Source organism: Bombina bombina, chromosome 4 (genome assembly GCF_027579735.1).
Source record: "Bombina bombina isolate aBomBom1 chromosome 4, aBomBom1.pri, whole genome shotgun sequence".
Taxonomy (NCBI): Eukaryota; Metazoa; Chordata; class Amphibia; order Anura; family Bombinatoridae; genus Bombina; species Bombina bombina.
Genome location: NC_069502.1, coordinates 255,362,084 through 255,385,782, shown reverse-complemented (window position 1 = coordinate 255,385,782; position 23,699 = coordinate 255,362,084). Strand labels below are relative to the sequence as shown.

Sequence of the window (23,699 nt, the reverse complement as noted above, 5' to 3'; positions counted from 1 at the left end):
ATTTCACCGTTTATCGAGGGATATATAAGGATAACTGTTTTAAAATAGAATCTTCATATTGGACATTCACTCTCTGGAAAGAATTTAAAGTTTGGGACCTACATATTTATGGACACCTACTCAGTAAATTGATGTTTTTATATTTATTTTTTATCCAACCATCAACAGCTGTTTTATTGTAATTTATTTTGTGATTAAGATTGTATATTGTTGTGGTTTTTAACCACAATTGTATTGTTTTTTATATAGATATATGCATATTTTATTGTTAATTTTAAGTGGATCCACTTTTGTATCTTGTTTGTATATTTTAGCTATAAGTAGCTTATAAAATATTTTATATACCCCTATAGAATTTCCATATATTTTTTATTTAAATAATCTTGTCACTACTAGTGTCTTAGCTTTTTAGGAGGCGCTCTGTGTATTTATTTTTAGCACTACATTCACCTTTTTGGGGGCGCTGGTACCCACAATACTAGGAGCTACAGACACAAGGTTGAGCGCTGTCAGATTTTAACAGATTTTAAAGCAGTGAGATGATTCATGCAGATTCCCTCCTCCCACCAACCCCCACATTTTTTTTCTTTTCAACGCTTTTATGCCACACTTTCTTTATTAACTTTATTGGAATGGGTTAGCTTTTTTATATGACATTAGTAAAGGGATAGTAAAGTTCAAATTAAACTTTCATAATTCAGATAGGGCATATAATTCTAAACAACTTTCAGATTTACTTTTATCATCAAATTTGCTTTGTTCTCTTGGTATTCTTAGTTGAAAGCTAAACCTAAGTAGGCTCATATGCTAATTTCTAAGCCATTGAAGGCTGCCTCTTATCTGAGTGCATTTGACAGTTTTTCACAGCTAGAGGGCGTTAGTTCATGTGTTTCACATTGTGGAGTTATTTAAGAGTCAACACTAGTTTCCTGAAATGCAAGTCTGTAAAAAGATCTGAGATTAGGAGGCAGTCTGCAGAAGCTTAGATACAAGGTAATTACAGAGGTAAAAAGTATATTTCTATAACAGTGTAGGTTATGCAAAACTGGGGTATGGTAAATAAAGGTATTATCTATCTTTTTAAACAATAAAATTTTTGGTGTTTACTAGCCCTTTAACAGATGATCAATTCTTCTTGAACTCAGTGGAATAAGTGGACCCCGATTTTCTTCAATTTGTAATGTTAGACATATGTGAGCAGTTTTGTATTGTTCTGTAATATGTTTATATAAAATTTAATAAAGACTAATAAAAAAATGCTAACCCTAACCTACAGTGCCTTCCACAACAACACAACCCCATCTTTCCTATTCACTACATTACAGGTGGTGCTATATATTTTTTTTGCGATTTAAGCTTTGCGCTAGTCAGGTTGCACTTGTATTACAAGTAAAAAAATGCATTTGGCCCTAGCGGTTTTCATATTCCCCCATAGAAGAAAAAAGTTGGAAATAAACCACCCACTCTCTCGTGCAAACACCATGAGATATTCGCAATAGAACTAACCCAATATGAATATTTTATATTCCAATGTTCTCTAACATGTTTTTTTGTAATATGGGCATACCCAATCGCATACTGTAATATGTGCAAACATGATCGCATACTGTAATATGCACATACCCAACATGTAAAATATGTATACATATATATTAATGTATTTATATGTGTATATATGTCTGTATATATATATACATAAATACCTTAATACATATGTACACATATATAGACATATACAGTATATATATATATATATATATATATATATATATATACATCATTAGACATGTACACTTACTGCCGCTTTATTAGGTACACCTGTTCAATTGCTTGGTAACACAAATTGCTAATTAGCCAATCACATGGCATTTAGGCATCTAGACATGGTGAAGACGACTTGTTGAAGTTCAAACCGAGTATCAGAATGGGGAAGAAAGGGGATTTAAGTGACTTTGAACGTGGCATGGCTGTTGGTGCCAGACGGGCTGGTCTGAGTATTTCAAAAACTGCTGATCTACTGGGATTTCATGCACAACCATCGCTAGGCTTTACAGAGAATTGTCTGAAAAAGAGGAAATATCCAGTGAGTGGCAGTTGTGTGGACGAAAATGCCTTGTTGAGGTCAGAGGAGAATGGGCAGACTAGTTCGATATGATAGAAAGGCAACAGTAACTCAAATAACCACTCGTTACAACAAAGGTATGCAGAATACCATCTCTGAATGCACAACACGTGGAACCTTGAAGCAGATGGGCTACAACAGCAGAAGACCACCCCTGTCAGCTAAGAACAGGAAACTGGACTATAATTTGCACAAGCTCACCAAACTTGGACAGTAGAAGATTGGAAAAACGTTGCCTAGTCTGATGAGTTTCAATTTCAGCTGTGTGTGTCAGAATTTGGCGTAAACAACATGAAAGAATGGATCCATCCTGCCTTGTATCAACGGTTCAGGCTGGTGGTGGTGGTGTAATAGTGTGGGGGATATTTTTTTGGCACACTTTTGACCCCTTAGTACCAATTGAGCATCATTTAAACACTACGGCCTACCTGAGTATTGTTGCTGACCATGTCCATCCCTTTATGACTACAGTGTACCCATCTTCTAATGGCTACTTCCAGCAGGATAATGCACCATGCCACAAAGCTCAAATCATCTGAAACTGGTTTCTTGAACATGACAATGAGTTCACTGTACTTCAATGGCCTCCACAGTCACCAGATCTCAATCCAATAGAGCACCTTTGGGATGTGGTGGAACGGGAGATTCACATTATGGGTGTGCAGCCAAAAAATCTGCAGCAATTTCGTGATGCTATCATGTCAATATGGACCAAAATCCCTGAGGAATGTTTCCAACAACTTGTTGAATCTATGCCATGAAGAATTAAGGCAGTTCTGAAGGCAAAAGGAGGTCCAACCCATTACTAGCAAAGTGATCGGTGACTGTATATATCAATTCCATGTGCGAATGGATGTTGAAAGGTGATTGTAAGTATGATAGAACAGCAATTTATATAGAGTGTAATTAATAATTGTATATACTCTATTGTTCAGTGATGGTGATTTGACTCAGTAAGTCATCAAAAATATTATAAAATATTATAACTTGCCAAATACGCTAGTAGGTAATCATAATAGTAGGGCTATATTTAGATTAGTCATTTGAATATTCGCCAGCAAGTATAGAAATTTTAAAAAACAAAAAGAGCTCCCATCAGCTCCCCCTCCTCCCTTCCAGTTGCTCTCTGTTCACTACTTTAGCCATGTATTTATATGAATCCCATTTTAGAGAGCTATTAATAGCGTATTTGGCAAGTTATAATATTTTTGATGACTTACTGAGTCAAATCACCATCACTGAACACTAGAGTATATACAATTATTAATTACACTCTATATAAATTGCTGTTCTATCATACTTACAATCACCTTTCAACATCCATTCGCACATGGAATTGATTGTTATATGATAGTAACAATATTGATCACTTTACCTATGTGTTTAACATTAATGTCAATGCATTAGTTGAACCTCTATTAGCACGTGATCATACAAGTAGTTGGATAGTGTCATTATCTGAACTAGCGAATCTCAACTATACAGAGCCAGAAAGTTCAGTAATCCTACCAATTTGATTATAACCTCACAAGGCTTTAGTCAGACTTATTCAGTTCTTTAACTGGAATATTCTGCCAGCATTTTAGTTTTAATGCACCCAGTTTTTAATTAATTCTAATAAAGATTTATATTTTAACTTGTGTGTTTCTCATTCTACTCTGATTATTTAGGGGTCTGTTTTTGAGTGCTTATATAGTATATTTTTTGTTTAGTTCCTTTAACTAACAATCTTGTAAATGTGAAGATGTATGTTCATCAGGGTCTTCAATATCAACCTTCAGTTTGTATTGACACTGTGTTGAGTGCGGCCTCCTACTGGTTCAACGCCTTGTCTGATTCTCTTCAGGTTGAGACTCCTTTGGAGGAGATCCAAGACTGGATTAAGGCTCTTAAACTAGCCAATTTGTTTATTTCTCATGCTACCATGCAAGTTATTAAACTGGGAGCTAAGATATCTGGCTTTGCTGTGTTAGCCCGCAGGGCGTTGTGGTTAAAATCTTGGTCAGCTAATATTTCTTCAAAGTCCAAACTTCTGGCGCTTCCTTACAAGGGTAAGACCTTGTTTGGACCCGGTCTGGCAGAAATAATTTCTGATATTACGGGGGAAAAAGGGTCTTTTCTTTCACAAGACAGGAAGAATAGACCTAAGGGATGTCAGAGTAATTTTCGTTCCTTTCGTAACTTTAAGGGAAAGCCTTCCTCTATCTCTTCCAAACAGGAACAATTCAAGCCCTCTTGGAAGCCCAATCAGTCTTGGAATAAGGGGAAGCAATCAAAGAAGCCCGCAGCTGAGTCTAAATCAACATAAAGGGGTTGCCCCCGATCCGGGATCAGATCAAGTGGGGGGCAGAATCTCTCTATTTTCTAAGGCTTGGATATGAGATGTCCCAGATACCTGGGCTGTGTATAAAGTATCTCTGTAGACCAGATAAAAAGAGAGGCATTCTTGAATTGCGTTTGCGATCTTTCCTCCCTGGGGGTGATAGTTTCAGTTCCTGTAAGGGAGCAGGGCCTGGGCTTCTATTCAAATCTGTTCATGGTTCCAAATAAAGAAGGAACTTTTCGTCCCATTCTAGACCTAAAGAGTCTCAACAAGTTTCTCAGGGTGCCATCCTTCGAAATGGAGACCATTCGGTCCATTCTTCCCTTAGTTCAAGAGGGTCAGTTCATGACAACCATAGATCTGAAGGATGCGTATCTTCATGTTCCCATTCACAGGGATCATCACAGGTTCCTGAGATTCGCGTTTCCGGACAAACATTTTCAGTTTGTGGCTCTTCCATTTGGCCTTGCCACAGCTCCCAGAATTTTCACAAAGGTTCTGGGGGCTCTCTTGGCAGTGATAAGGTCTTCAGGAATTGCAGTGGTGCCATACCTGGACGATATATTGATTCAGGCTACATCTTTTCAACAAGCAAACTCTCATACAGAGACCTTGTTGTCTTTTCTATGTTCCCACGGATGGAAAGTGAATCTGGAAAAGAGTTCCCTTGTTCCAGCTACAAGGGTGGTTTTCTTAGGGACCATAATAGATTCCCTATCTATGAAAAATTTTCTGACGAAGGTTAGAAGATCCAAAATTCTCTCCTCTTGCCTCTCTCTGCAGTCCACTATTCGGCCATCAGTGGCTCAATGTATGGAGGTAATTGGTCTGATGGTCGCTTCCATGGGTATCATTCCCTTTGCTCGTTTCCATTTGAGAGCTCTGCAGTTATGCATGCTCAGGCAGTGGAACGGGGACCATTCGGATCTTTCTTAAAGAATAGATCTAGATCAGTCGACAAGAGACTGTCTCCCGTGGTGGCTTTCTCAGAACCATTTGTCTTGGGGCACCTGTTTTCGGAGACCTTCCTGGGTGATTTGTAACCATGGATGCCATCCTACTGGGTTGGGGAGCAGTCTGGTATTCGTTAAAGACGCAGGGGCTATGGACTCGGGAGGAGTCTACTCTCCCCATAAATAAATAGGAGTTGAGAACGATTCGCAATGCTCTGATGGCTTGGCCTCAGTTGTCTTTAGCCCGATTTATCAGGTTCCAGTCAGACAATATCACCTCAGTGGCTTACATCAACCACCAGGGAGGAACTCAGAGTTCCTTAGCCATGAAGGAGGTGGCTTGGATTGTTCAGTTGGCGGAAGCTCACAATTGCTGTCTATCTGCCATCTACATTCCAGGTGTAACTGGGAAACGGATTTCCTGAGCAGACAGACATTTCATCCAAGGGAGTGGGCTCTCCATCCAGAGGTGTTCTCCAGGTTAACCCTCAATTGGGGGTTGCTGGAGTTGGATCTGTTTGCATCTTGGCAGAATGCAAAGCTTCCAAGGTATGGTTCAAGATCAAGAAATCCGCAGGCCACCCTGATAGATGCTCTGGCGATCCCTTGGGATTTCAGTCTGGCATATCTGTTTCCTCCATTTACTCTTCTTCCACAAGTCATTGCTCGTATCAAACAGGAGAGGGTGTTGGTAATTCTTATAGCTCCTGCGTGGCCTCGCAGGATCTGGTATGCAGATCTAGTGAAGATGTTATCTCTTCCACCTTGGAGGCTGCCTCTGAAGAAGGACCTTCTAATTCAGGGTCCATTCCTTCATCCAAATCTCGTTTCTCTGAAGCTGATTGCTTGGAGATTGATCATTTAGTTCTGTCTAAGCGTGGTTTTTCCGAGTCGGTCATTGGGACCATGATTTAGGCGCGCAAGTCTGTTACTAGAAGAATTTACCATAAGGTATGGTGTAAATACCTTTATTGGTGCCAATCCAAGGGCTACTCTTGGGGTAGGTTCAGGATTCCTAGGATTTTTTGTTTCTTCAGAAGGGTCTGGAGAAAGGATTGTCAACAAGTTCTCTGAAGGGTCAGATTTTGGCATTATCTATTTTGTTGCAAAGGCGTCTGGCGGATGTGCCAGATGTTCAATCTTTTTGTCAGGCCCTGGTCAGGATCAGGCCTGTGTTTAAGTCTGTTGCTCCTCCTTGAAGCCTTAACCTTTTTCTTAAAGTTTTGAGCCTATGCATGCCCTCACATTTTTGTAAATATTTTATTATATCTTTTCATGTGAAAACACTGAAGAAATGACACTTTGCTACAATGTAAAGTAGTGAGTGTAGAGCCTGTATAACAGTGTAAATTTGCTGTCCCCTCAAAATAACTCAAGACACAGCCATTAATCTAAACCGTTGGAAACAAAAGTGAGTACACTGTTATACAGGCTGTACACTCACTACTTTACATTGTAGCAAAGTGTCATTTCTTCAGTGTTGTCACATGAAAAGATATAATAAAATATTTACAAAAATGTGAGGGGTGTACTCACTTTTGTGAGATACTGTATTTCTTCTGCTTGGAGAGTCTCGGAACTCTCAGTTTTGCAGTGTGATTCACCTTATCTTATTTTTCATGCTGATAAGGCGGTTCTTCGTACTAAGTTTGGTTTTCTTCCTAAAGTGGTTTCAGATAGAAATATTAATCAGGAAATTATTGTTCCTTTTCTATGTCCTAATCCTTCTTCTCATAAGGAGTGTTTGCTGCACAACTTGGATGTTGTGCGTGCTCTAAAATTTTATCTTCAGGCGACTAAGGATTTTCGCCAGTCTTCTGCCCTGTTTGTTTGTTTGTTTCTCTGGAAAGCGTAAGGGTCAGAAAGCTACTGCTACTTCTTTCTCTCTGGTTGAGAAGTATTATTAGTTTTGCTTATGAGACTGCTGGTCAGCAGCCTCCTGAGAGGATTGCGGCTCATTCCACGAGGGCTGTCTCTGCTTCTTGGGCTTTAAAAAATGAAGCTTCTGTGGATCACATTTGCAAGGGTGCAACTTGGTCATCTCTGCAAATTTGATACTTTTTCCTCGGCTGAGGCTTCTTTTGGGAGAAAGGTTCTTCAAGCGGTGGTGCCTTCTGTTTAGGTCTGCCTGTCTTGCTCCCTCCCTAGTCATCTGTGTCCTCTAGCTTGGGTACTGGTTCCGACTTGTAATTGATGACGTATCTTAGGAAAGAAAACAAAATTTATGCTTACCTGATACATTTATTTCTTTCTGGATATGTTGAGTCGCTTAAATTTAAGACAGTTATTTTTTGGGCTAAACCTCATGCACCTCTAGACCTTTGTGTTTTTTCCATTTTCCTTCAGGTCGAATGACTGGGGATTGTGGGTAGGGGAGTGACACTTAACAGCTTTGCTGTGGTGCTCTTTGCCTCCTCCTGCTGGCCAGGAGTGATATTCCCACTAGTATTTGATGACGTTGTGGACTCACCATATCCGGGAAAGAAATACATTTATCAGGTAAAGCATACACTTTCTTTTTTTCTAACACCCAAGATATCCTATCTTTGAGCCTTTATAACTTTTTAATGCAATATTTTTTGTGAATATTTTGTTATTAGACAGTGTTATTATGAGTGTATTTGTACTTTGTAATGTATTTTTTAAGTGTTTTGTGCAACGTTTTAATTTCGGAAAACAGTAACCAAATCGCTGAGATTGCGGTAAGGATTCTCGCATAAATCAAGATTGCGCTGACAATATCGCATTTTCGTTCCACTTGTAATATCAGCGTAATTAAAAATGCTTGTGAATAGACGATATTGCTTGCGCAAAACCGTTTGCACCTCACTTGTAATCTAGCCCTTAATTAGCTCTGCTTCTGATTTATGCCTCTCACCAGTGTTTTTAGGACTTTACCTTGGGCAGCTCAAGGTAAAACTCTCTTCCTTAGTCTGTCAGACACTCTCCCAGCATTCAAAGCTTCAGATTTCCCCTCAAAACCTACCTCTTCAATGAAAATGCACTGCTAAATTATAAATATTCTTGTCCAGATTAGTGCACACAAACTGCACTCAAAGTTAAAAGTAAAAGTTAGAGTGTGAGCAAAAGTCTGATATGCTAACTTCAGGACTTTGGATGAAGCGCCTGCACTAACTTGTTCCCATAGATAACACTTATCGATCACACGTTAACTTGTATATATATATTTACATATATGTTATATACATTTATATATATACAGGTGGCCCTCGTTTTACAACGGTTCAATTTACACAGTTTCAGAATAACAACCTTTTTTCCAGTCATGTGACTGCTATTGAAAAGCAAAGAGAAGCAGTGCATTTATTAAAATAGCCAGTAGGTGGAGCTGTCCGCTGGTGTTGCAGCAAAGCCAAGCAAGCTGAAATTAATCAGTTTAACCAGACCTGAGCTATCGAGCAGATTTCAAAGGAACAAGATCTTCCTGTCTATAAATCAGTCCAGATTGGAATAGAAAGAACTGTTTGCAGAAAAATGCAAGTGAAGTCTGTGTTGTGTAATTATTTTATTATGTTTATAATGCTGTTTAGCAAATGTTTTTGTTCATTTAACTTAGTTTAATTATAAATTCTGTGTTGTGTGATTATTTTATTAGGTCTATAATGCTGTTTAGCATTTAAAGTCTTCATTTCAAAGCTTTAAAAATAATGTATTAGGTGTTACTTATGACAATTTTGAGAAGGGCCTGGAACCTATCTCCCTCACTTCCCATTGACTTACATTATAAACTGGGTTTCAATTTACAACGGTTTCGATTTACAACCATTCTTTCTGGAACCTAACCCCAGCGTAAACTGAGGGCTACCTGTATATATATATATATATTTCTTTCATGTAATTAACAAGAGTCCATGAGCTAGTGACGTATGGGATATACATTCCTACCAGGAGGGGCAAAGTTTCCCAAACCTTAAAATGCCTATAAATACACCCCTCACCACACCCACAAATCAGTTTTACAAACTTTGCCTCCAAGGGAGGTGGTGAAGTAAGTTTGTGCTAGATTCTACGTTGATATGCGCTCCGCAGCAAGTTGGAGCCCGGTTTTCCTCTCAGCGTGCAGTGAATGTCAGAGGGATGTGAGGAGAGTATTGCCTATTTGAATGCAGTGATCTCCTTCTACAGGGTCTATTTCATAAGGTTCTCTGTTATCGGTCGTAGAGATTCATCTCTTACCTCCCTTTTCAGATCGACGATATACTCTTATATTTACCATTACCTCTACTGATTCTCGTTTCAGTACTGGTTTGGCTTTCTACAAACATGTAGATGAGTGTCCTGGGGTAAGTAAGTCTTATTTTCTGTGACACTCTAAGCTATGGTTGGGCACTTTATTTATAAAGTTCTAAATATATGTATTCAAACATTTATTTGCCTTGACTCAGAATGTTCAACTTTCCTTATTTTCAGACAGTCAGTTTCATATTTGGGATTATGCATTGAATTATCATATTTTTCTTACCTCAAAAATTTGACTTTTTTCCCTGTGGGCTGTTAGGCTCGCGGGGGCTGAAAATGCTTCATTTTATTGCGTCATTCTTGGCGCAGACTTTTTTGGCGCAAAAATTCTTTTCCGTTTCCGGCGTCATACGTGTCGCCGGAAGTTGCGTCATTTTTTGACGTTATTTTGCGCCAAAAATGTCGGCGTTCCGGATGTGGCGTCATTTTTGGCGCCAAAAGCATTTAGGCGCCAAATAATGTGGGCGTCTTATTTGGCGCTAAAAAATATGGGCGTCGCTTTTGTCTCCACATTATTTCAGTCTCATTTTTCATTTGCTTCTGGTTGCTAGAAGCTTGATATTTGGCATTCTTTCCCATTCCTGAAACTGTCTTATAAGGAATTTGATCTATTTTGCTTTATATGTTGTTTTTTCTCTTACATATTGCAAGATGTCTCACGTTGCATCTGAGCCAGAAGATACTACAGGAAAATCACTGCCTGCTGGATCTACCAAAGCTAAGTGTATCTGCTGTAAACTTTTGGTAGCTATTCCTCCAGCTGTTGTTTGTAATAATTGTCATGACAAACTTGTTAAAGCAGATAATATTTCCTTTAGTAATGTACCATTGCCTGTTGCAGTTCCCTCAACATCTAAGGTGCAGAATGTTCCTGATAACATAAGAGATTTTGTTTCTGAATCCATAAAGAAGGCTTTGTCTGTTATTTCTCCTTCTAGTAAACGTAAAAAGTCTTTTAAATCTTCTCTCTCTACAGATGAATTTTTAAATGAACACCATCATTCTGATTCTTTGGACTCTTCTGGTTCAGAGGATTCTATCTCAGAGATTGATGCTGATAAATCTTCATATTTATTTAAGATGGAATTTATTCGCTCTTTACTTAAAGAAGTACTAATTGCTTTAGAAATAGAGGATTCTAGTCCTCTTGATACTAATTCTATACGTTTGGATAAGGTTTTTAAAGCTCCTGCGGTTATTCCAGAAGTTTTTCCTGTTCCTAATGCTATTTCTGCAGTAATTTCCAAAGAATGGGATAAATTGGGTAATTCATTTACTCCTTCTAAACGTTTTAAGCAATTATATCCTGTTCCGCCTGACAGGTTAGAATTTTGGGACAAAATCCCTAAAGTTGATGGGGCTATTTCTACCCTTGCTAAACGTACTACCATTCCTACGTCAGATGGTACCTCGTTTAAGGATCCTTTAGATAGAAAAATTGAATCTTTTCTAAGAAAAGCTTATCTGTGTTCAGGTAATCTTCTTAGACCTGCTATATCATTGGCTGATGTTGCTGCAGCTTCAACTTTTTGGTTGGAAACTCTAGCGCAACAAGTAACAAATCGTGATTCTCATGATATTATTATTCTTCTCCAGCATGCTAATAATTTTATCTGTGATGCCATTTTTGATATTATTAGAGTTGATGTTAGGTTTATGTCTCTGGCTATCTTAGCCAGAAGAGCTTTATGGCTTAAGACTTGGAATGCTGATATGGCTTCTAAATCAACTCTACTTTCCATTTCTTTCCAGGGAAACAAATTATTTGGTTCTCAGTTGGATTCTATTATTTCAACTGTTACTGGTGGGAAAGGAACTTTTTTACCACAGGATAAAAAATCTAAAGGTAAAAACAGGGCTAACAATCGTTTTCGTTCCTTTCGTTTCAACAAAGAACAAAAGCCTGATCCTTCGTCCTCAGGAGCAGTTTCAGTTTGGAAACCATCTCCAGTCTGGAATAAATCCAATCCTGCTAGAAAGGCAAAGCCTGCTTCTAAGTTCACATGAAGGTACGGCCCTCATTCCAGTTCAGCTGGTAGGGGGCAGGTTACGTTTTTTCAAAGAAATTTGGATCAATTCTGTTCACAATCTTTGGATTCAGAACATTGTTTCAGAAGGGTACAGAATTGGTTTCAAGATGAGACCTCCTGCAAAGAGATTTTTTCTTTCCCGTGTCCCAGTAAATCCAGTGAAAGCTCAAGCATTTCTGAATTGTGTTTCAGATCTAGAGTTGGCTGGAGTAATTATGCCAGTTCCAGTTCCGGAACAGGGGATGGGGTTTTATTCAAATCTCTTCATTGTACCAAAGAAGGAGAATTCCTTCAGACCAGTTCTGGATCTAAAATTATTGAATCGTTATGTAAGGATACCAACGTTCAAGATGGTAACTGTAAGGACTATATTGCCTTTTGTTCAGCAAGGGAATTATATGTCCACAATAGATTTACAGGATGCATATCTGCATATTCCGATTCATCCAGATCATTATCAGTTCCTGAGATTCTCTTTTCTAGACAAGCATTACCAATTTGTGGCTCTACCGTTTGGCCTTGCTACAGCTCCAAGAATTTTCACAAAGATTCTCGGTGCCCTTCTGTCTGTAATCAGAGAACAGGGTATTGTGGTATTTCCTTATTTGGACGATATCTTGGTACTTGCTCAGTCTTTACATTTAGCAGAGTCTCATACGAATCGACTTGTGTTGTTTCTTCAAGATCATGGTTGGAGGATCAATTTACCAAAAAGTTCTTTGATTCCTCAAACAAGGGTAACCTTTCTGGGTTTCCAGATAGATTCAGTGTCCATGACTCTGTCTTTAACAGACAAGAGACGTCTAAAATTGATTACAGCTTGTCGAAACCTTCAGTCTCAATCATTCCCTTCGGTAGCCTTATGCATGGAAATTCTAGGTCTTATGACTGCTGCATCGGACGCGATCCCCTTTGCTCGTTTTCACATGCGACCTCTTCAGCTCTGTATGCTGAACCAATGGTGCAGGGATTACACGAAGATATATCAATTAATATCTTTAAAACCGATTGTTCGACACTCTCTAACGTGGTGGACAGATCACCATCGTTTAATTCAGGGGGCTTCTTTTGTTCTTCCGACCTGGACTGTAATTTCAACAGATGCAAGTCTCACAGGTTGGGGAGCTGTGTGGGGATCTCTGACGGCACAAGGAGTTTGGGAATCTCAGGAGGTGAGATTACCGATCAATATTTTGGAACTCCGTGCAATTTTCAGAGCTCTTCAGTTTTGGCCTCTTCTGAAGAGAGAATCGTTCATTTGTTTTCAGACAGACAATGTCACAACTGTGGCATACATCAATCATCAAGGAGGGACTCACAGTCCTCTGGCTATGAAAGAAGTATCTCGAATTTTTGTTTGGGCGGAATCCAGCTCCTGTCTAATCTCTGCGGTTCATATCCCAGGTGTAGACAATTGGGAAGCGGATTATCTCAGTCGCCAAACGTTGCATCCGGGCGAATGGTCTCTTCACCCAGAGGTATTTCTTCAGATTGTTCAATTGTGGGGGCTCCCAGAGATAGATCTGATGGCCTCTCATCTAAACAAGAAACTTCCCAGGTATCTGTCCAGATCCCGGGATCCTCAGGCGGAGGCAGTGGATGCATTATCACTTCCTTGGAAGTATCATCCTGCCTATATCTTTCCGCCTCTAGTTCTTCTTCCAAGAGTAATCTCCAAGATTCTGAGGGAATGCTCGTTTGTTCTGCTAATAGCTCCGGCATGGCCTCACAGGTTTTGGTATGCGGATCTTGTCCGGATGGCATCTTGCCAACCATGGACTCTTCCGTTAAGACCAGACCTTCTGTCGCAAGGTCCTTTTTTCCATCCGGATCTGAAATCCTTAAATTTAAAGGTATGGAGATTGAACGCTTGATTCTTGGTCAAAGAGGTTTCTCTGACTCCGTGATTAATACTATGTTACAGGCTCGTAAATCTGTATCTCGAGAGATATATTATAGAGTCTGGAAGACTTATATTTCTTGGTGTCTTTCTCATCATTTTTCTTGGCATTCTTTTAGAATACCGAGAATTTTACAGTTTCTTCAGGATGGTTTAGATAAGGGTTTGTCCGCAAGTTCTTTGAAAGGACAAATCTCCGCTCTTTCTGTTCTTTTTCACAGAAAGATTGCTATTCTTCCTGATATTCATTGTTTTGTACAAGCTTTGGTTCGTATAAAACCTGTCATTAAGTCAATTTCTCCTCCTTGGAGTTTGAATTTGGTTCTGGGAGCTCTTCAAGCTCCTCCGTTTGAACCTATGCATTCATTGGACATTAAATTACTTTCTTGGAAAGTTTTGTTCCTTTTGGCCATCTCTTCTGCTAGAAGAGTTTCTGAATTATCTGCTCTTTCTTGTGAGTCTCCTTTTCTGATTTTTCATCAGGATAATGCGGTGTTGCGAACTTCTTTTGAATTTTTACCTAAAGTTGTGAATTCCAACAACATTAGTAGAGAAATTGTGGTTCCTTCATTATGTCCTAATCCTAAGAATTCTAAGGAGAAATCGTTGCATTCTTTGGATGTTGTTAGAGCTTTGAAATATTATGTTGAAGCTACGAAATCTTTCCGTAAGACTTCTAGTCTATTTGTTATCTTTTCCGGTTCTAGGAAAGGCCAGAAAGCTTCTGCCATTTCTTTGGCATCTTGGTTGAAATCTTTAATTCATCTTGCCTATGTTGAGTCGGGTAAAATTCCGCCTCAGAGAATTACAGCTCATTCTACTAGGTCAGTATCTACTTCCTGGGCGTTTAGGAATGAAGCTTCGGTTGACCAGATCTGCAAAGCAGCAACTTGGTCCTCTTTGCATACTTTTACTAAATTCTACCATTTTGATGTATTTTCTTCTTCTGAAGCAGTTTTTGGTAGAAAAGTTCTTCAGGCAGCGGTTTCAGTTTGAATCTTCTGCTTATGTTTTTCGTTAAACTTTATTTTGGGTGTGGATTATTTTCAGCAGGAATTGGCTGTCTTTATTTTATCCCTCCCTCTCTAGTGACTCTTGTGTGGAAAGATCCACATCTTGGGTAGTCATTATCCCATACGTCACTAGCTCATGGACTCTTGTTAATTACATGAAAGAAAACATAATTTATGTAAGAACTTACCTGATAAATTCATTTCTTTCATATTAACAAGAGTCCATGAGGCCCACCCTTTTTTGTGGTGGTTATGATTTTTTTGTATAAAGCACAATTATTCCAATTCCTTATTTTATATGCTTCGCACTTTTTTTCTTATCACCCCACTTCTTGGCTATTCGTTAAACTGATTTGTGGGTGTGGTGAGGGGTGTATTTATAGGCATTTTAAGGTTTGGGAAACTTTGCCCCTCCTGGTAGGAATGTATATCCCATACGTCACTAGCTCATGGACTCTTGTTAATATGAAAGAAATGAATTTATCAGGTAAGTTCTTACATAAATTATGTTATATATATATATATATATATATATATATATATATATATATACGGTATATATATATATATATATATATATATATATATATATATATATATATATTGTATATCGTATATCTGGACTAAAGAAACAATTGTATTTCAAAGCTCTGACCCTTAACATTAAATGCACTTAAAAGAGCTGCCAATTCTCAGGTACCACTAAATTACAAATACAATTTTATTTATAAATAATATTCCATTCTATTCAATTTTATAACTTCATTTAGGTTGTAAATTTCCCAACTATAAACCTGCAACTCAGACAGGAACCATCTAATGATTTTAGGATTATTTGATGATTAATACATCACTATTTTCAGCATTTATCTAGCGCTATTCTCTATTCCTTTCTCACACATATATATATATATATATATATATATATATTTATATATATATATAGTCAAATACCTTACCATATCTCTTTTAACCCTTGTAAAAATTTGTATTAATATTTATATAAAAATATTTTATCAGAAAGTTTATTTAGAAGTGTAATAGTTTATTTTGATATGTTTAATATTTCTTAACCCTTACACTTTACACTAGGTCTTCAGACACACTAATACTTAATACTGAGCACAAATTTTGTTTAAGCTCTAGCGCAACCGTTTAAACTTGTAATATGCACCTTAACGCAGTCGCAACAATGCTTATCACGCCCCACGCTAACATTAGCGCACCACTTGAAATCTAGCCCTCAATTGGTATTTTACAAATATAAACATAGCAATAATAAATGTTATGATGTGATTAGATGCTTCATATGTTATGTGATTTGGTACTTCATATGCTGTAGTATTATGTAAGAAACTGCTTAGATGTAGCTTTCTAACTGTTCAAGTGAGAATGGTAATTCCTTATGTATGGGATCTCCTTAAGCAAGGAGCTGAAGAAGTGAAGCACATGGTAAAATCACTGGGTACAGGGTAATAATTATAGAAGCATTTAGTAAAACTTTGTCTGAGTTTGTGGTTGTTTAAATTGAGCTGTGTATTTATTTATAAATGACTTGCCTTATAAAAACGTATGGCCTTTTGCAGATGAACAAGGTGGCTGTCTGGAGACTCCATGTATTAATGGAGGGACCTGCGTAAATGGGGAAACCTGTGACTGCCTGTCCGGATTTAAGGGGCATCAGTGTCAGATGGGTATGAATATATATATATTGTATTTTCTACTGAAACAACTATAGGATGAAAAGGGAAACTACTGAATATTAACTCATCTAAATATTTTTCTATAATACAATAGCTGCTCTGCTGGGATGCAACATGGCTGTATTACAGCATAGAAAATAGACCTGTACAATTTAATTTAGCTCATATAATATGAAAGGATGATAGTGTATTGTCCTTAAGCACAAGGGGGAGCAGAGTTTGCTCATCTTCATATGACAATAAGGAGGGATCTTCAGTCCATACTTTATTATAGTACTTACCCTGTCTCTGAGAAGTCTAATGTTTCACTAACACTCAGCTAGATTACGAGTTTTGCGTTATGAGTGAAAAAGCATCGTTATGCTTCATAACGCTGCTTTTTTACCCTAACCCCGCTATTACAAGTCTTGCAGGTATAGCTGTACCGCACACTTTTTTGGCCGTCACGCAACGTCAGTACCGCACTTTTAAAAAAGTCCTTTTTCAATGGGACTTCCATAGCGCCGGTATTACGAGTTTGCCTGGGAGGCCAAAAAGTGAGCGGTACAATCTATAACCACAAGATCCGTACCTCCATCTAAAGTCCTTATGAGTTTTACGTTACAAATCTGTAGCATAAAACTCATAACTAAAGTGTTAAAAACTACACTAACACCCATAAACTACCTATTAACCCCTAAACCGAGGCCCTCCCGCATCGCAAACACTATAATAAATTAATTAACCCCTAATCTGCCGCTCCGGACATCGCCGCCACTTAAAAAATGTATTAACCCCTATTCCTCCGCTCCCCGACATTGTCGCCATTATAATAAACCTATTAACCCCTAAACCGCTGCCCTCCCACATCGCAAACACTATTTAAATATTATTAACCCCTAATCTGCTGTCCGCTCACACTGCCGCTATAATAAACCTATTAACCCCTAAACTGCCACCCTCCCGGATCACTACATAAATATATTAACCCCTAAACCTAACCCTAACGTAACCCTAAGCCTAACCCTAACGTAACCCTAAGCCTAACACCCCCTAACTTAAATATAATTAAAATAAATCTAAATAAAACTTACAATTATTACCTAAATAACCTATTTAAAACTAAATACAAACTTACCTGTAAAAAAACCTAAGCGAGCTGCAATATAACTAATAGTTACATTGTAGCTAGCTTAGGTTTTATTTTTATTTCACATGTAAGTTTGTATTTATTTTAACTAGGTAGACTAGTTAGTAAATAGTTATTAACTATTTACTAACTACCTAGTTAAAATAAATACAAATTTACTTGTAAAATAAAACCTAACCTGCCTTACACTAAAAACTAACATTACAATAAAATAAAAAATGAAATTAATCAAATACAATTATCTAAATTACAAAAAAAATAAACACTAAATTACACAAAATAAAAAATGAAATTTTCCAAAATAAAAACAAATTACTATTAATCTAATAGCCCTATCAAAATAAAAAAGCCCCCTTAAAATAAAAAAAAACCTAGCCTACACTAAACTGCCAATAGCCCTTAAAAGGGCCTTTTGCGGGGCATTGCCCCAAATAAATCAGCTCTTTTACCTGTAAAAAAAAAATACAAACAACCGCCCAACAGTAAAACCCATCACCCACACAACCAAACCCCCAAATAAAATTCTACCTAAATAAACCTAAGCTAACCATTGCCCTGAAAAGGGCATTTGGATGGGCATTGCCCTTAAAAAGGCATTTAGCTCTTTTACGGTGCCCAAACCCTAAGCTAAAAATAAAACCCACCCAATAAGCCCTTAAAAAAACTTAACGCTAACCCCCGATGATCCACTTACAGTTTTTGAAGAAAGGACATCCATCCTCATCCAGGCGGCAGAAGTCTTCATCCAAGCCGGCAGAAGTCTTCATCCAAGCCGGCAGAAGTCCTCATCGAAATCGGCAGAAGTCTTCATCGAAGCCGGCAGAAGTCTTCATCCAAGCAGGCAGAAGACTGATTGGAATAGCCAATAGAATGCGAGCTCAATCTTATTGGCTGATTGGATCAACCAATAGAATGAAAGCTCAATCCTTTTGGCTGATTGCAACAGCCAATAGGATTTTTTCACCTTTAATTCCTATTGGCTGATAGAATTCTATCAGCCAATCGGAATGTAAGGGACGTTATCTTGGATGACGTCACTTAAAGGGAAACTTGAAGATGGACCCGCTCCGCGCCAGATGGATGACAATAGAAGATGCCGTCTGGATGAAGACTTCTGCCCGCTTGGATGAAGACTTCTGCCGGCTTCGATGAGGACTTCTGCCAGCTTGGATGAAGACATCTAACGGCTTCGATGAGGACTTCTGCCCGCTTGGATGAAGACTTCTGCCGTCTGGATGAGGATGAATGTCCGGTCCTCGAAAACTGTAAGTGGATCGTCGGGGGTTAGTGTTAGGTTTTTTTTAAAGCTTTATTGGGTGGGTTTTATTTTTAGCTTAGGGTTTGGACAGCTTAAAAGAGCTAAATGCCCTTTTAAGGGCAATGCCCATCCAAATGTCCTTTTCAGGGCAATGGTTAGCTTAGGTTTATTTAGATAGAATTTTATTTTGGGGGTTTGGTTGTGTGGGTGGTGGGTTTTACTGTTGGGGGTTTTTTTGTATTTTTTTTTTACAGGTAAGAGAGCTGAATTCTTTGGGGCAATGCCTTGCAAAGGGCTATTGGCAGTTTAGTGTAGGCTAGGGTTTTTTTTTATTTTGGGGGGCATTTTTTATTTTGATAGGGCTATTAGATTAGGAGTAATTTGTTTTTATTTTGAATAATTTTCGTTTTTTATTTTGTGTAATTTAGTGTTTATTTTTTTTGTAATTTAGATAATTGTATTTGATTAATTTTTTATTTTTTATTTTATTGTAATGTTAGTTTTTAGTGTAAGGCAGGTTAGGTTTTATTTTACAGGTAACTTTGTATTTATTTTAACTAGGTAGTAAGTAAATAGTTAATAACTATTTACTAACTAGTTTACATAGTTAAAATAGATACAAAATTAACTGTGAAATAAAAATAAAAACCTAAGCTAGCTACAATGTAACTATTAGTTATTTTGTAGCTAGCTTAGGTTTTATTTTACAGTTAGGTTTGTATTTAGTTTTAAATAGGTTATCTAGGTAATAATTGTAAGATTTATTTAGATTTATTTTATTTATATTTAAGTTAGGGGGTGTTAGGGTTACGTTAGGGTTAGACTTATGCTTAGGGTTAGGGTTACATTATGGTTAGGTTTAGGGGTTAATATATTTATGTAGTGTTAGTGATGTGGGAGGCCAGAGGTTAAGGGGTTAATAACTTTAGTATAGTGTCGTCAACACTGGGGGTGGCAGATTAGGGGCTAATAAGTGTAGGTAGGTGGCGGCGATGTTAGGGCCAGCAGATTAGGGGTTAATAACTGTCATCTAGGTGGCAGCGATGTTAGGGGCGGCAGATTAGGGGTTAATAACATTATGTAGGTTGCGGTGATGTCGGGGGCGGCAGATTAGGGGTGTTTAGGCATGGTTTTTATGTTAGGGTGTTAGGTTTAAACATAACTTTTTTCTTTCCCCATAGACATCAATGGGGCTGCGTTACGGAGCTTTTGTTTCTGCGATCGCAGGTGTTAGGCTTTTTTTTAGCCTACTCTCCCCATTGATGTCTATGGGGAAATCGTGCACGAGCACGTCAAAGCAGCGCTTTTATTTGGGTGAGGTATGGAGCTCAATGCCACCATATCGCCCACACAAGCCGGGTTTTTCAAAACCTGTAATAGCAGCGCTATAGGGAGGTGAAATACCGCAGTTTTTGTGGCGTTCGTTAATTTCCATATAGCGCTCAAAACTCGTAATCTAGCTGTAAGGAAGGACCCAGGAATAAGGGCATTAATGACCTAAAGGCAAAATGCAAATAAATGAATAGATGTTTGTTTTCTAAACCACATATCCATATCATATATATTTATAGGATAATATAATATATAATGTGCTGAAATAATTATTTATACACACCATATGCATCAGCTTCACCAGCCAAATCCTACAGACTCATTTGTTTCTTAATATGTAGGCTTTACAACCATTATTTATATATCTCAAAAAGAATGTTGTTTTTTTTCTACCTCAAAATTGTGCCCATCTCATCTTCTACTAGTTGTAATGTACTCTGTTCTTAGCAGAATGGGCAATATCAGTACCTTACACACTTGGCAACTGACTTTATCACACTGCCTCTTGCTCATAGTGTAAATCTTCATATAGTCAGTACATTATAGCAGTATATGGATATGCAGGAAAAACTCCAACACTTTTCCAGATAATGAGAGAATATGAACCAGTGTCATTGTAGAAAGGGAGGAACCAGACTTTTGATGATGTACGTTTCCAATAATAGCATGAAACTAGTACTTAAAAATGACTTACTCCTAGTGTTAGCACAAAGTGAGAGAAAGGTAAATCTGTGAAGCAGAACTGTAAAACAGCAACATTTAATTACATTGTGTAGTGTTCATTTTAGATTCTTGACTCTGTTGCAGTTTTCTGGAACAAGTTACAGCAGCAAAGGCATTTTGTTCCAGAATATTAGTATTATTATTACCAAGGGATCAGTTGGGATGTGTCACCAGAGACCTAATGAGTCATTTGGCAGAGGGACACTGTACATATTTTTGGGGTGTGGTCTTGTGCTATTGTGACAAATCTGAGTCGTTTTACAGATGTGTGTCAGCAGGGGCACTGCATAGGGCTCAGAACTAGCAGTAACATTATTTGCTTTTCAGCTTGCAGGAAAGAAAGCTTTTCCTGTACCAGACTGTTCTCAGAGACGTTGTCATACCCTGTGTGGGAGGGAGGAATCTGTCACCATCTGTAAGCAACGTAACTTCCATAAACCATGTTGAAGCAAAAGTGTAACCCTAGTCTGTATAATACCAGTCAATCCACAGTCACTTAAATTAGAAATCTTGCATGTTATCTATATTCTTTATTCACTATAAGATTGTGTCCCCACTGGTCCTTGATCACAGACTCTCCATAAACTCTATGTACAACTTTAGTTAAATTTGTTAAAGGGCCATAATACCCAAATGTTTAAACACTTGAAAGTGATGCAGCATAGCTGTAAAAAGCTGATTAGAAAATATCACCTGAACATCTCTATGTAAAAAAGAAAGATATTTTACATCAAAAGTTCCTCAGTAGCCACCTCCCATTGTAAAGGATTTCTAAGCAGCATATTAGTATGTTTGTCCTGGGACAACTGAAAGGATAAGCTTTGTGCACTCTCATATTATTTCACCAATCAGGTAAAGGAAGCTTACTATGAAATCTCATGAGAGCTAAGTCAAATCTCATGAGATCACAGTAAGAGTTCATGACCTCAGCACTGCTGATGCTGATTGGCTGCAGTTCATTTCTTCATTTTTTTAATTTTTTTACCTGCAGCTGGGAGCAGCTGAGTATAACTTTTTACACAGAACTTACTCTGGTGAGCTGAGGAGATTGTGAGGTAAAATATCTTCCTTTTTTACATAGAGATGCTCAGGTGATATTTTCCTGTCAGCTTTTTACTGTTATACTGCATCAGTTTCAAGTGATTTAGCATATGAGTATTATGTCCCTTTAAGTGTTTCGCCATCTATGTACTCAAATGCTAATTTGATGTCTTTTTTTAAGAAAAATCACATTTTGTTTGGTAACTATTTCTCTATAAGGTTACTTCTTTCTAGCTATGTAGTACTCTGAAACACTTGCTGGTAGCTAAATGGTTAAAGAAGATGTAAAACATACTGAAGCTGCAGGAGTTTAAATCGTATCCCAGTATATATGTGTACTACTGTTTAGTAATGCAAGCCAAGACTAGCTTCTAGTGACAAATAAAGAATACAAGTTATCATAAAAGACAATAAAGGGATGTGAAACCCATTTTCTTTCTTTCTTCATTCAGATAGAGAATGCAATTTTAAACTACTTTCTACTTTACTTCTATTATCAATATTTCTTCATTCTCTTAATATCTTTTGTTGAAAAGCAGGGACGTATGCTTAAAAGCCGGCCCATTTCTGGAGCACAATATGGCAGCAGTTTTGTAAGAATGTTATCGATTTCCAAGATCACTAGATGGTAGCACTATCTCTTGCCATTTAGTGCTTTAGATGCCAACCTAGGTATCTTTTCAAAACAGAATATCATATGAACAAAGCAAATTTGATAATTGAAGTAAATTGGAAACTTTTTTAAAATTGTGTGCTATGTCTGAATCACAAAAGGAAAAGTTTGGGTTTCATATCCCTTTGTATTTCCCAAAAAAATGCAAAAAAGAGGCATAACAAAGAGGAAGACAACTCAAATTGTATAGTACAGCAGGAAAACAAGTAGCCCATAAGCAAAAGAATTTGTATCATCAAACATATTACTAGAAATACTCACAAGGGAGTTTCCATCAAAACAGAAATTAAAAAGATTCATAGCCCAACAGGGGTCATTGTGACAACATTTTCCTCTGGACAACTTATTTTATTTCTGGAGCTTTATAAGACAAAATGGAAATAAAAACTTTAAAAAGAGAAAAAAAAACCCCTCCTCTTACTAATCTGAATCAACAACTAAAGATCACAGGATATCTGATAAATGATTTTTCAGTCTGCAAACTAGCAAAATAATGTTGTTAAACCAGTAAAGGTTGTAGATTTCAGAATACATTATATGACAAATGTATGGCATAAAACTAATAAAAACTAAAAGCTATAAAAATACTAATACTACAACAGGAAAATCCATGAGATTGTTCACTAAGTAAAAACATGCACAGTTTCTTTAAAATATTTCCAAGAGTAATTAGTTGAAATTTTTATTTTTACAGCTATTAGTTTTTATTGGAGTTTTATAACTTGTCATATACTGTATTTAACAAAACAACAAGGGGTCGATCCGATATAAATCGTCGCCCGCAAAAGCCGGCGACGCCAATATTTGCGCGGATTTGGTATCACATATAGGGCGTAACCTAGAAGTTACGCCCGTATATTTCTGCCGTCGCCCGCAGTTTTTTGGGCCATAGGCAGGTATACCAAACCCGCGCAGTTTGGTATCCAATATGCAGCGTAAGGACTTACGTGGCGAAAATGGAGAAAACTTACTCCATTTTCACCTCGCCACAAAAAGCAGCCGTAAGAAGCCTTACGCTGACTATTGGAGCCCCGTAACTCCCTAAACTAACTAGAAAATAAACCTAACACCTAACGCATGCGCAATGTCTATCTCCCTGTCAACCGCGATCTGCTAAAATAAACCTAACATCTAACGCATGCGCAATGTCTATCTCCCTGTCAACCGCGATCCCCCCCCCCCGAAATCCCTAATAAAGTTATTACCCCCTAAACCGCCGCTCCCGGACCCCGCCGCCAT

At 37.8% G+C, this 23,699-nt stretch overlaps 1 protein-coding gene across 1 annotated transcript in view; it reads left to right on the top strand.

Annotated features, from left to right (window-relative positions):
* Nucleotides 1–23,699, top strand: part of SNED1 (sushi, nidogen and EGF like domains 1) — a 482,978-nt gene that overhangs the window by 433,344 nt on the left and 25,935 nt on the right. The window contains exons 36-37 of the mRNA XM_053709904.1: nucleotides 16,188–16,295; nucleotides 21,074–21,161. Of these exons, the coding sequence (XP_053565879.1) occupies nucleotides 16,188–16,295; nucleotides 21,074–21,161 (196 nt within the window). The remainder of the gene's footprint in view (nucleotides 1–16,187; nucleotides 16,296–21,073; nucleotides 21,162–23,699) is intronic.